The 13,743-nt window shown below is 41.1% G+C and overlaps 1 protein-coding gene across 5 annotated transcripts; it reads left to right on the top strand.

Annotated features, from left to right (window-relative positions):
- The first annotated feature begins 690 nt into the window (after positions 1–690).
- atl (atlastin GTPase) lies at positions 691–12,937 on the top strand. 5 transcript variants are annotated; one of them, XM_022795079.2, is made up of 8 exons: positions 691–1,392; positions 8,820–9,173; positions 9,502–9,628; positions 9,944–10,090; positions 10,441–11,097; positions 11,311–11,563; positions 11,965–12,071; positions 12,300–12,937. In XM_022795079.2, the coding sequence occupies exons 2-8, from the start codon at positions 8,923–8,925 to the stop codon at positions 12,474–12,476; spliced, it is 1,719 nt and encodes a 572-aa protein (XP_022650814.1). In that variant the 5' UTR covers positions 691–1,392; positions 8,820–8,922; the 3' UTR covers positions 12,477–12,937. The 5 variants fall into 5 exon arrangements, with proteins under 5 accessions (XP_022650814.1, XP_022650815.1, XP_086837697.1 ...); XM_086981571.1 differs by lacking the exon at positions 691–1,392 and adding an exon at positions 1,778–2,029; XM_086981570.1 differs by lacking the exon at positions 691–1,392 and adding an exon at positions 5,544–5,724.
- Positions 12,938–13,743: the final 806 nt, after the last annotated feature.

The following is a 13,743-nucleotide window of genomic DNA, read 5'->3' as shown; positions in this document are numbered from 1 at the left end:
TATTTGTATGAAACTGCTAACCTCTTTTGGCGTCTTGCTCTTTATGGGACATGCAAACAGATGTATGAAGCAGTTATTGTTGATTTAACATCATCATATATCTAAAAAGAAGAAAGCTTTTTTTTTTAATTGTTTACAAGCTTCTATACAAGAAAGTTTAAATATGGTATATAATAATATATAATAACAAATACGTGTCTCGCGGTGAAATATTAGCTCCTAGTTTCAAACCCGTTTTCTGTATTAGATACCCGTCAATCTGTAATTTCCTCCACGAACTGTTGTTTCTCGCTGCGTGTCTTAGCTATACATTAATAGGTATGCCGCCGGCGAGCAAAAATATATATACTACAATTTTCATAATTACAATTATTATTAGCGTATAATTTACGCGCTTATAGTTTTATTCATGCATCTGCGATCCAAAAATTCTGTCTCACAAACAAAAATTGTTTTCAAGCACATCTATTGCGTGTCGCTTTTGTGCCCGCCGGAGCAACGACTCAGCTAGTCCAGTCTCGTGTACAGGCAAAGATAATCATTGTCTATCTGTAAAGCACTATCTATCTGCTGCCGTCGCTGATAAGCGAATCAGTATTTAGCGGTAGTCCACCTATTAACCGCTGCTACTACGTGTATTTATTTCTGATCGTAACTGACAATACCTTTGGCGGGTAGTCAGATCGTATTCAAAACCGCGACAACAAAGTTAAATCTCAATGACTACGAAGTCGACTGTATGTATGTGTTCGGCATCGGTGTGCCCCTATCTATTCGCGCTCTGTTGTGGTTGTGTCTGCTGTGGTGCTGACGCCCTCGGTGTTTTCTATTCGTGCCATTTTCCTTGAACGTTGTTATTGTATTGCGTGCGCTGATCGTCTGCTTATCATTCGTCATAACTGGTGTTCGGCGACGAGACAATTGCGGTTGCACCGTTCGGCGACTTGGCCGTCCGTGTCTAGTGTTGCCGTGGAAGTTTGGCGGGTCGCTTCTTTCTTTTCGATTATTCCCGTACGAAAGCAGACGCAGCTTGTAGAGGCAAACACTGCGTTGTCGTCGCCACTGACAACGATAGCAGCAGCAACCAAGTCGTTCTGTTGGCTGGTGTTCGTGCCTGCCGCCGTCGGTAGTGGTACGATATACGAACGAAAGGGGACGGCTACGACAGCCGTAGTGGCGACTGTTGAGCGGCTTCCCACAAGGAAAAGGTGCTGTGGCTAGAACAGGCTGTCGCTGTTACGGCCAGGACAGCGGTAAAGGCTGAACGGATACCACGGACCATCGGTTGCAAAAAATATTAGGCCAAAAGCAGTCGAAGTTGCGAATTAGACCAAACGGCGTTTTGCAGTACAGGTTAAGGCCGATACTGCGCACTACGTACGACCAGATGAGGTGAGTGTTGTTGTTGTGTTGCTACGAACTTGTGGGCTTATTGCTTCTGCTATTGCTACTATTGCTGATGTTGTTACAGCAGCAGCAGTAGTAGTAGTAGTTCATCGTTTGCATTGTCGTTTCGGCTGTTGATGTTTGGCGTGTCAACTGGCGAATAGTTTACTTAGAACATCCAACAGGAATGTCTGATGTTTATCTTGACTTCGGACTGTGGTTTAGTCTGATACAACGAATCAGAGAATCAATCACCGGTTATTAGGGGAATAGTGACTTCTGGGTTACCTTCCTGGTTCTTCGTTCTTTACGTGTGTTTGCTACATTTTCTCTGATCGTATATCCGTGATGGTCTGTGTGTATGGCTGTGTGTATTGCACGTGTGTCGTCTGCTGGCGCCACGTATTTTCAGCCCATTCCAATGCGGTACGATGGATCGAACAGTCCTATTCTGTCGGAACCTACGACAGCCACCGATAATAATACCGCTATCAATGTACATCTAAAATAGATTGCGAACCAGATAATAAAGAGTAAATGTCGTTTATCATTCTTTGATTCAATACATGGTGGTAGTCGCTGCCAGCTCGCAGTTGATCTCGGTCTACGATAGTGTATTCGGTGAATTGTAAATCGATGAGTGGTACGTATCACTACTTCTGCGTTTAGCAACGATAAGCAGAAGCTTCAGACACAAGCCTGAGTGTCACAACACATAGACGCATCGAAATGCATCCGTTGTGTGTGCAACAGGAGTAATAGCCCTGAAATCACTATTTGTCGATGCCTGCTTGGTTGAAGTAGCAAGAACTGAACTGTCCAGACATCTCCTTATCGGCTTCCTTTAGTCGCTACGCATAAAGACTAGCATAAAGAAAAGGACAAAATCCAGGCTATAGTTTGCCTGGGGAGAGTATGCTACAGGCTTTCCATTGCTATCTTTGCTGGCCGAGGCAGGTGATCGACTCTGATGTCCCGACTTCAAAGACAGGAACAACACACAAGCAATTCGAAGGCTGCAAAAAACATTGGATATCAATTTTTCTTTCCTCCAAAACTTTCCTCTGTATTGTTGCTTGCCGGCTACAGATTGCGAACAAGAAAAGCTGCCTGTAACAATAAGTATTATGAGTTAGTTGTAGGTATTCAATCTTTTCATTAGGACATTAATATTATTTTGTTTCGACCCCTCTCAGTTAAGATAGACTATAGCTGTCAGCAGTATATTACTCATCAGGGTATATTATTAACAGTCTGATTGTAGTGTCGAAATGTTGACACTACTTCCGTTTGTCAGTTGTTTATGTCGTCAGTTTGAAAACAGGTTCGCGTCCTTGTGGCAATGATTTTTTGTGGTTTCGTTTGTACGCAATCGACTGCCTGTTCGCCTGCTTTTGATTATTATTCTTTCGTAAATGAAAATATTATTATATATATCTATATGTATATATATATGTGTGTCGTGGAGTACCGCCATTGTTTCTCTTCGGGTATCTTTGGATCTTAAACGTCTAAAACATTTGCATACAAGACAAGTAGTGTATTTACGAATATCGAGACATAATGTAACGCATATCGGCCGATTTGAACCGTTGTTGCGTCCCGTTACGTAGCTTGCTTGAATTTCTGTCGAACGGGTGTCTCTATTATTAGCTGTAACTCTATTATGATTTCTGCTACCATTATATTTGCATGTGTTTATCACTAAGGGGCTATATCTTCTTTTGTTGGTGGCATGTGCACCATCATTGTGACAAATGCAATACATTTGGCAATGCGCACTTGCTATTACGTCTTGCCATTCTTCACAATAGCTGTGCTTTCTATTCATTGACAGTGTCAGCAATTCGCTATCTGTAATTAACGACGATAACAACCACAGCTCTTGAAGACAAGGTCATTGCTGACCCGTAGGGTCAATGTAAAATGTGCAACTTTGTAAATTTCTTTGCTTACTTTCGGTAGCAGAGGAGGCTTTCTCATTGGCCTTAGTAATACTAGCCGCGATTAGAAATATGCCTACCGGCTTGCCTGACCTGCAAGAGACATCATAGACACCCGTCGTCGCCTTAGGTTCGAAAGTAGACAAACGTGAGTTCATCCTGCTGTTGGCTTTTTCTGATAAACTTAGTCAGGTTTTGCAGTTCGTTTTTTGCTCCTCCAGTAGTAGCGTCTACATAGGGGTCTCTGATGCAGAGCAATAGTTAGCCATGCAGAGAGTCTAAAGGCGATCGCACTCCGGCAGCGGATGTGGCCGCGAAATAATTAGATAAGTTATAATTTTCAGCGACGTGCTGTACCCGTTCTTTCGTTGTGTTGCCTCCCTTCGGGATGACAATGGTGTAGGCAATTGCAGACTAAACAGCAAAAACCTGTAGTCAAACAATTACCCAGAATAGAATTACCCAATTTTGTTTGCCCACAAGAGTGCAGTACAAACGGAAAATATTTCAATTCAGTCGTAACGTCAACACAAGTATATTGTTTAAACAAGTACAACCCAAGTCAACAAAAGTTCGAATCCGTATGGCGATGAAATAAATTATCGTTTGGTTTAAAAACCATTAATGTTTGATAGGCAGTGGAAAAATGGACTGATTTCGTTTTCGTTGCTTGCATCTATAATTATTGTTCGAAAAAACACTTGTTCTTGCTGTTATGCTACGGCTTGCCTCGACTGGTGACAACGTTTGTAGTTACCACATAAATATGCTTATTTCCAATAAAAAGGACTTCCTGGTTGTCTGTCTATAGCAACTATTACAGTATTATTACTTGAAGTCATTGGTTAGGGGAAGTTATATCGTTCCGGGTAACAGGGAAGGATGACAGAACTGCGGAACTGGATTACATTGTGAAGACTCGTATGAGCCAATTCCTATGGATGAATTTCCAGCCGACTTCGTCAACTCAGGCAGAATACCCTCAAATACGTGCAGCATTGATAGCGTAGTGGATTAATTCGTCCGCTGGTCGTTGGACCGACAACTGGAAATGAATGTCCCCTCACCACAATTGGCTGGGAGTACACACGCCTCATCTTCTCTCGTTTTCTCTGTATTGGCTCTGCCACCACAACACATATAAGTGTGCATGTATGTGTGTTAGAAATATTTTCGTGCGTCAGACTCATAATTCATCATATATTGAATTATATATCCGTTACTACTTTAGTAAGGTGGTATCAACAGCAGCAAGAATTCGGTACCTAGTTCGTGTCTGAGTGTCGTTATATCCCACTATGACTACGAAGGCGTTTAGTGTGATGGCAGTAGTAGAATTGCTAGTTGATGACAGACCAACTACCATTTATTTTATTGAAGAGTGACATCGTCGTGGTTATTGGGTCCCTAGAGTAGTATTCCTAGTATGAATTATAGTTGTGGTGGGCTTATTGCTTGGAGTAGGTTTTTCAAAAATAACTAAACAGTTTTGTGGTTAATAACAGTTCTATTTACTAACAGATGAGCATGAACTGTAACAGGCGACTCTGCTAAATTTTAGTGATATGAGTGATGCATTTAGCAATGACTAAATTTAATAAAGCATGATTTCTATGCGACGAATCCTTAATACCAATGTCAATTGAACTCCATTTCTATCTGGTGTTTCCCGTTAATTCTTCTTTGCCACAACAACGTATTATAACTGACCTTCAATATTACGCACACCGATAGCAAAACGAAAAACGATAAACAGTGCTGTTGCTGGTAACCCTGTTGATAACCCTGTAACCCTTTTGCGAATTTTTGAATTGGCATCTTCAAGCAGTTTGTCCACATAGACGAAGAGCAGCTCAAGCTGTCGATGTAACTCGCGCAATATTGGTGGTAAACATTGCCAATCTCCGCGTACCGGTGTCGTTCATGCGGTCGGCGATAGTCAACCGCAAATCAGTGTCGGGACACGGGGTCTTCCTATGCAATTTTACAGTAGCGCGAGAGGGCGACAGAGCATAAATTGGTCACAGTCAAATGAAACCGAGAAAAGGCAAATCTTCGTTCGAGGTTTGGTTCGTGCTTCGCGCGAGTCTCCGGCCATTACGGTGAGGAGGACCGGCGGCTGCGACTACCGTCTGAGACACTCTTGTGTCGCCGTGGCCGCCGCCGCAGCTGACGACGGGCGGCTGTTTCGGGGTGGCACTTGTGTGTAATACTATTTATATTAGTAGCCACAAAAAAGCAGAAACTGAGATGTTCCTATAGTGATGTAATGAAGCTGGTGTTACCGCGAAGACCACTAGACAAGCGCATGCCACAGAGTTGTCTACCGCACCTACCTGCTTCATCTGAAAGGACTAACACTCGGTCGCCAGCTCCTAGCGTACACCTAGCTAAGGTTCAAACCTACGTGTCGGTACATTTGGTTTCATTCTAGGAGCCAGCTGTCTGATGGACGTACAACTGGAAACATCTTAGCAAAAATCCATCTGACTAGTTAAAACTAGATAGTAGCCGAGTATATGCCTCTAGCGTTGGACTTTTCGTCGCGGTAGATAGAATTGTTGTTGAGGCTCATGTGTGAATGTCTGCTAGATTCCGTGGCATCGTGGAACCTTCCTAAGCATGTGTGAGGCAAGTGGGATTGCACAACGAGGAACTACCTTCACAACAAAAGCGATTGCTGATATCCGATTTAGTGATAGTGCATTGAGTTTATTCTGCTTAGATAGCTGCATTGGGTAACACTGTATAGCGTTTGCAATAACGTTAGAGCTTTTCATTCCAATACATTTGCAAGTTCATTAACCATTCGCGAACTTTGGATACACATATCACATGTCAGTGAGGGGGCAATGGTCAGGATAGAAAGCTTATGCGGTTCAATTTATTCATTCGGACGATATCTACCGTTGCAACAGTAGAAACATACATTTCATTCGATCTGCATTGAGCATTGTAGAGCTTCACGGGGACCTTGGAAGGTCGGCGGCAACCGTTTCTAAACAGAGCCGCTGCATTTTCTTTTGAATAAATGTAGAAGAGCTTATTTTGCCTTGTTGAATTAATCAGCAATTCTCTGAGGCAGCTATCCTCTCCCGTTACTCTTTGTTAAATAGATGATAGCGGCATTTTTTAATACCTTCGAAGGTATAATATCCGATTTTGTTGTCCTTTGGGTCTTCTCACTAATTGTTTTTTACAAATAATTTCATGCTAACAAGCACACATTCTCAATGAAATACTAAGCTTCGCTTACATTGTTCACAACCTTCAAAGTGTTAGCGTTTTGCATCCGAGTTTTCTGCTTAACCAAACGTTACATTTTACAGTGTTAAAATAGGATTCAGTCGCGTCACGAGCTCGGTCGTAAGACAGTATGGCGAAATCCGTGATTTTCTTAAGTATTTTTCACCGCGGGATTTCTCTCAATCTCATTTGTCATATGAATGCTTCAATTCCCGCCGATTACCCTATTGATTGTTTTATTGCCCTACTACGTCGTAAAAAGCTGCTACTTTCAGGGTTCATTTTATGGTAAAAGAGTCCTCTAGAAGTTAATATTTTTATTTTCGGCAACATTTGATCTGGTGAAGCAGTTCCAGGAAAGTTGTAAATTGTAATTTTTTGCCTTACGTTGTGTTTTTTTGGCCGTTTGATTCTCTTATGTAATTTAGTTGATCTTTTTACACCACGATCCCGGCTCTACTAAAATCAATACATAAGTATTGTATGAAGACTAACAAGCCCAGCTGTATTAGCAACGTCATACTCCAAACATTTGTTTGGCACTGGAACCGATGGCATATATATAACAGTTCATCGACGGCGTATCGATTACGTCACGGCCAGAAACATTAGCGAATCGACACAAGACGATCCTGCGTATGTTTTCGTAATGCAAAAATCCATGGGAAACTGTATAGCAAGTGGCCAGGGAGTCGATAGAGCGGCAAATATTTCATAGCAAATTTTTTGCAGCTCGAAATCATACGGTGAACCGATGTATACGTGGAACTTAAACGGCACGTATCGCTAACAGTGTTCCCGTAAACGAAGTTCTTCTGTTTGATGTTCTATTGTTAATAATTATATGTAACAAAGAATAACTGGCAATCTTCGTCAACAAGAACACTGTCAGCGATACGAGTCGCTTCCAAACATACATCCGTTCAGCATATGATTTCAGTTCCAAAAAATTTGCTATGAAATCTTTGCCGCACTATCGGCTCTCTGGCAACTGAGTAAATTTTCCATGAATTTCCGCAATAGCGAACACATACGCAAGATCGTCCTGTGTCGATTCACTGGTGTTTCTGGTCGTGATGTCAACACATTGTCGATTCTTTGTTCATTCGTTTTTGTTAAAGCGCACCAGCAATAGTCGACAGCGTCGCGTAATTGGTGCTAGAAATGAGCTCTTTGTAGTGTTGGAGAGATCACAAATCAGGTGGAGTTTGGTACGGCGACTGGCTGAAACGCACCAGAAATTCGACTTGCAATTGGTATTGGTTATAGTAATCAAATGAACCAGAAATCAACAATGTGCTTATCTGGGTACAAATCTATTAACTAGACGATGGATTACTGTGGTATAGGTTCTTAGCAATCGACCGGTGAGATGTGTTCAACCCACAGAACATTTTTAGCCAAAGGTTGCATAACATTCACGGTTAAAATGGCAGTTTTTTGATTGGCAGTTTTAATGATTAACATTCAGGAAGGTTTAGTGGGATGTGAAAAAATGGAGGAGTGAACAGTTCGCTAATATTCCATGTAGTTATTGATCTTGCCTGTCCTCCCTTTCTTAGTATATGGTCTAGTCGAGCATACCTTTGCAGCAAGTGTCGAGGGTGTGAAAAATAACGTATTACAAACAATTACGATTTGAGCAAAAAATAATCAGTTTTCTCGGTTCTTTTTCCATTCGGTCTCTTACCAGCGTTGAACCATTTTACGTTACTGTAAAGTGAACTCCTGGGCCGGTAACGACCGAGAGGGTACGGAATTTCATATCCATATTTAGTCGAATCTGTCTGAAATTGCCTAGGATGATGATGAGTTCGTTTGTTGAGATCACTAAGAAGACGCTACATTTCTTCTAAAAGCGTTCAACTTCGTTTTTCGATAATGCTTGATCCAATAATACGGCTGGGTCCTGCGGGTTACCGGTTATGCGACGTCTAAACCTACTGTGTTTTTCCTAGTCACAGCTGCCGTTGCAAATTGATCTGATACAGTTTAAGCCATATGAGGACAGCATCTTTGATATCCAGCGGGTTAATTTATAAAATTATAGATAAAATTATCTGCAACGTTTTTGTACACGTGCAGTGATTTCAAGCACAGTTTGAGGTACGTCTTTGTTAAAAACTCATGATAGATCATTCTTTGATTTATATTGGTCGTTACTTACTGTTCTTCAAGTTCTTGTGTCACTTATGTCAATTAAACTAACATAAATGTCGTTTTCTAATATGACCCTACATTCAGTAAACATTCGCGCATACGTCGCCAGAACATAAAATAGGACCAGTACGTCTGTTTAAACGTGTGATTGGCGTGCGTTTTCGCGCTCGCAATACGCGCGTAAAAGATGCCTGAATTGTATCATAACGACATCAGCAACATTCCGCGTTCAGATCGTCAAATAGGAAGTGACCCTGGCCCTGTTGAACAGCCGATACAGATCCTCACAGCCAGTGATGACCATACATTTATTCTGAACGATATTGAACTCACAAAGCTCCTTTTACGCGAGGACATTAAAGACCTCAAGGTTGTCGTTGTGTCAGTTGCTGGCGCCTTTCGAAAAGGGAAAAGTTTTCTACTTGATTTCTTCCTGAGGTATGTGTATTGATTATTTTTATCACGTGTAATTATACGGCTTTAATATTCCAGCATGGTAATTGGTGACGAATTTATAGTCATGGTGTTATGTCACAACAATTCACAACAATCTGAATTTGATTTAGGTGAAATTATAGTAGCTAACAAGTTCGTTAAGTTGGCTTGTTTTTATAGGGCTTGATACTGGCGTCGTTAATGACATGTATGATGTTTGTCATAAATAATAATTCTTCGTACTATCATATTTATATATATTTTATATACGTCCGATAATATAAAAATATAAAGGTGACTAACGATTAAATCTGTTTCAAATTCTTACCAGATATATGCGGGCAAATGGTTCGACTCAATGGCTGGGCGACGAAGATACCCCGCTGCAGGGCTTCAGCTGGAAGGGTGGGTGTGAGCGAGATACGACCGGCATCCTACTTTGGAACGAAGTCTTCAAGGTTGGTTTCGTTGCGTCATCCCCTAGCCGATCCGTTTTTCACGCTTCTTTAGACAGTGTCCCCTCCTAAAAGGTTACTACTTTAATTAAGTAGTGGAAGAATAGACTAATCTGGCGTTGACCTAGTTCAGTGACCCCCGATAATTTTTCGATTGTGTTAAAACATAGGACGCACTGAAAAGAATCCTCGAAAGAAAGACAAAGAGGGACAAAGTGAAGAAAGATCAAATGTGCATTATCAAAATGCGGGGGGACTTCTGCACTTACTACTCAACAAAAATACCACATTGTGTCTGTATGCACGCTGGCGACCTAGGTGAAGATGCCGTCAGGAGAAAAAGTGGCTGTTCTGTTTATGGACACGCAGGGCTCGTTCGACTCACACTCCACAGTGAAGGATTGTGCAACAATCTTTGCACTTTCAACGATGACCTCCTCTATCCAGGTGTACAACTTATCCCAGGTAATTAGTGGTAATATGAAATTAAGGAGCGATTGTTGGGCGTTGAAAGTATATATTTCAAAATCTTGTATATCAGGAGTAACTTGTTTGAACTAAAAATTACACGAGAATTATTGTCTGACGTAAGAACAATTAGTTAAAGTTAAAGAGAGTAATCTGTCCCCTTTAATCTAACAGTGCACTAAAACTTAATCAAGCCAAGCATAAGTTCAATTCTATAGACAAATATTGGGGCAAAACCGTATTCAATTCGTCGTAAACCTGTCGATTCATATGCGCTTATCCCCAATGTTACAGTTCTGACAGCCATTTATCACTTGTATTTTTTGGTTCTCGTTTGCTCGCAATAGAACATTCAAGAAGACGATCTTCAGCACCTTCAGCTGTTTACAGAGTACGGCCGCTTGGCCTCGGAAGCTGGTACCCACGATTGCGCACCTTTCCAGAAGCTTCTGTTTCTTGTACGCGATTGGAGCTATCCGTATGACGCTCCTTATGGGCCTGAGGGTGGAAAGGAAATCCTTGAAAGGAGACTTGAAATCAGCGAGAAACAACATCCGGAGCTACAGCAACTTCGAAGACACATTCGGTCATGCTTCTCGTCGATAACCTGTTTCCTTTTGCCTCATCCCGGACTGAAGGTTGCCACTTCACCGCATTTCGATGGGCGGAACCGCGATATCGAAAAAGAGTTCAAAACGCAGCTTTCTGACTTGGTGCCGTCGTTGTTGGCGCCAAAAAATCTCGTCAAGAAACAGATCGATGGCAGAGATGTTACATGTCAGGAGCTGCTCGAGTATTTTCGCGCATACGTTAATGTGTTTGGCGGGAACGAACTGCCTGAACCGAAAACAATGTTGGAAGCGACCGCTGAAGCCAATAATCTCGCGGCGGTTGCCGTCGCTCGTGACTTTTATACACGAGAAATGGAGAAGCTGTGCGGAGGTGATCAGCCTTACGTTTCGCCGCGCGAACTTCAGACTCACCATGTACGCTTCAAGGATCTGGTTAGTAGTTGTGAACTACGCAACGCACTCATTGCAGTTATCATTTTAATTCGCATACATAAAAAACGGAGCTTGTGGTAGTACAAAAATGTGTATATATATTACAGCGCTGAAAAGCCATGGGCTTAGCTTATTACCTAAGCAGAACCTAACTGTACCTGGTGTCGTAGCAATTTTGTAACGAACAGCACTCCTTGTTTAAATCGTAAACAGGCTCGACACCAGTTCGAGAATACGCGAAAAATGGGTGGCAACGAATTCTGTCTTCGCTACCTGCACCGGCTACTGACAGAACTCGATGAAATGTTCGCGAACTTCCAAAAGCACAACGAGAGCAAGAACATTTTCCAGGCCGCGCGAACGCCAGCGTGCCTTTTTAGTGTTGTTATATTCTTTTACATCTCCTCAGGAATCTTCGCGTTGTTTGGAATTTATCCACTAGCAAATATATGCAATCTTTTCATGGGTGAGTGTTTTCGAGTTAAAGAGACCTTCCGACTGGTATCGTAAATGAAAGCTCCAATGAAACTTCTGATTGTGTATAATACTTATGATGTCGTGTACTTCGAACTTAAATATCTTCTAACATTAGAACGATCTTTAAGAACAGCTCGTTTGGTAACAAATTCGATGTAATTTTTCGATTTTTATATTCTTTGCAACCCTACCTTTTTGAAGGTCGTCGTATAATTGGTGTTCTATGATCATTTTCAAAAAAGTCAGCACTCTAACATTATATCGCGGTTTCTTTTCATTTCATTAGGACATTGCCATCTAATTTTACTTATCTGTCTAAGCATGATTGGACTACAAGTTCTTTTATTATTTGCTCATTATAAATATTTGGGCGTTTTATATTTTCCATAGGTTTGGTCCTGTTGGCCTTGGTAGGCTGGATTTACATCCAATACAGTGGCGAGATGCGCGAGATTGGGCACCAGATCGATATTGTGGCTAGTCAGCTCTGGACGCACGTAAGTATACTGTTCAAAAAATTGTTTAAAATTAAGATTTACTTATTCCATTGGATATTATGGTGTTGTCAACCGTAATAGATAATTATAGTGGAATTATCTATTTTATTTGTTATTATTATTGCGTTTATTAAGCTTATAAGGAAGAAAGCGGTTCATATATTTTTGCCTACACTAGCTTTACAGCAAAGACGTAATTTTTATCGATTCGTTCTTCGGGTATTACAGGTATTAAAACCTCTTTATAAGATGGCAACCCAGGATCGACTGGCGGTCAATCCCACGGCAAACTTGCCTTCAGATGATTCTAACGGAATGACCACAACACTAACATCCAGCTTCAAGAATACAGGTACACAGGAGACAACATACAGATATCGTCCCACTGCGAGGAAGGTCAACTAGTAAAACAGAAGTGAATAGAAATACGAGCGCACATAGTGAATGAAGAGACATAAACTAGGCACTGAAACGAGAGGGCGGCAGCAAGCAGAAATTAATGGAAACTAGCGACAGACCGACCACGATGATATTGGACAGTGAAATATTTGATCGCACATCCGACGCCGCGTGTCCGCGCTGATCATTTTTCAGTTCTTTTAAACAGCTACTCATTTTTCTCTGCCACACTTTTGTTTCAAGGCAGTTGGATAGATTATTGGTTGTTCGTAAAGTTTCGACAAACGAGAAAAATCTAAACAAAGAAAATGGACCACATGGAATTTCGCCGAATCTTTAGCTGGCGGTATCGCCGCTAACACTGACGAATGGTCTATTGAGTCGTTTTTACATGCATATCCAACAATATACTCGACAACAAGTACGTTTAAATTACGTGGAATAAACAAAAAAAACATGGGAATTAATTTGTTTCAGTTTTTTTTGTATCTTCAGTTGTATTGTTGAAGGTTATTGCAAGGAAGAAAACAAGCGAATGTTAAAGCGTCATTGCTGAGATGAAACTGGAAGGGGAATTGCAGCAGTTTTATTCATCCTTATCACACGATTAACGTTTTTTGGCGTTCTACCTTCTCTTACATGTAAACTATTCTAATGAGATGCGTGCATAAAAATATGCATAGATCACATTTTTACGTAAAAACATTTTCATTATTAACAAAGTATAACGTTCGTTATAATAATGAACACATATGTGACCTTTGAGGTTGTACATCTCCAGAGATACAGCATATGAAAAGAAATTGGAAAGGAGGTGTGGTCAGATATATAAGTGGTGGTTTGTCGTGACACATATCCTTTGAGGTGGCCTAAAAACGAAATACGGGCGCAATCCACACGATTTATGTGAATAATAAGAGTAACCTAATTCTAAACCTAAAGTGACAAAAATTCAACTCGTCTTTGCTGTCGTTTTTGTCAAGAGGCAGCGTTATACCACGACAGAAAAAGGCAGGTCGATACACGCCTTAGATGCTACAGTGCACGAGTTGACGTGCCACTTTGATATATACTCCTACAGCAATATAGTCTACCATATAGACCTGCAAAGCGCAATAGTAATACGTGTGCCGGAAATGTAAGAAAAGCAAGTTTGAAAAATAAGATAGATGCGAATACAACAAACAAGCACACAGATACTGCTAGCTGCGTAGCATGAAGCTGGAAGTTTTAGTGATGACAGAACTATGCTATTGATACATTGGTATATATA

The sequence above is a fragment of the Varroa destructor genome, unplaced genomic scaffold (genome assembly GCF_002443255.2).
Source record: "Varroa destructor unplaced genomic scaffold, Vdes_3.0 BEIS01000002.1, whole genome shotgun sequence".
Lineage (NCBI taxonomy): Eukaryota > Metazoa > Arthropoda > Arachnida > Mesostigmata > Varroidae > Varroa > Varroa destructor.
Note: the sequence above shows the minus strand (reverse complement) of the source record. Positions and strands in the feature narration are given on the sequence as shown.

Bases quoted from the DNA above. Each gene is read 5' to 3' on its own strand.
- atl (XM_022795079.2), top strand. From the start codon at position 8,923: ATGCCTGAATTGTATCATAACGACATCAGCAACATTCCGCGTTCAGAT. The intron at 10,091-10,440 runs GTAATTAGTGGT...TGCTCGCAATAG, and splicing joins AGGTGTACAACTTATCCCAG to AACATTCAAGAAGACGATCT. The intron at 11,098-11,310 runs GTTAGTAGTTGT...AATCGTAAACAG, and splicing joins ATGTACGCTTCAAGGATCTG to GCTCGACACCAGTTCGAGAA.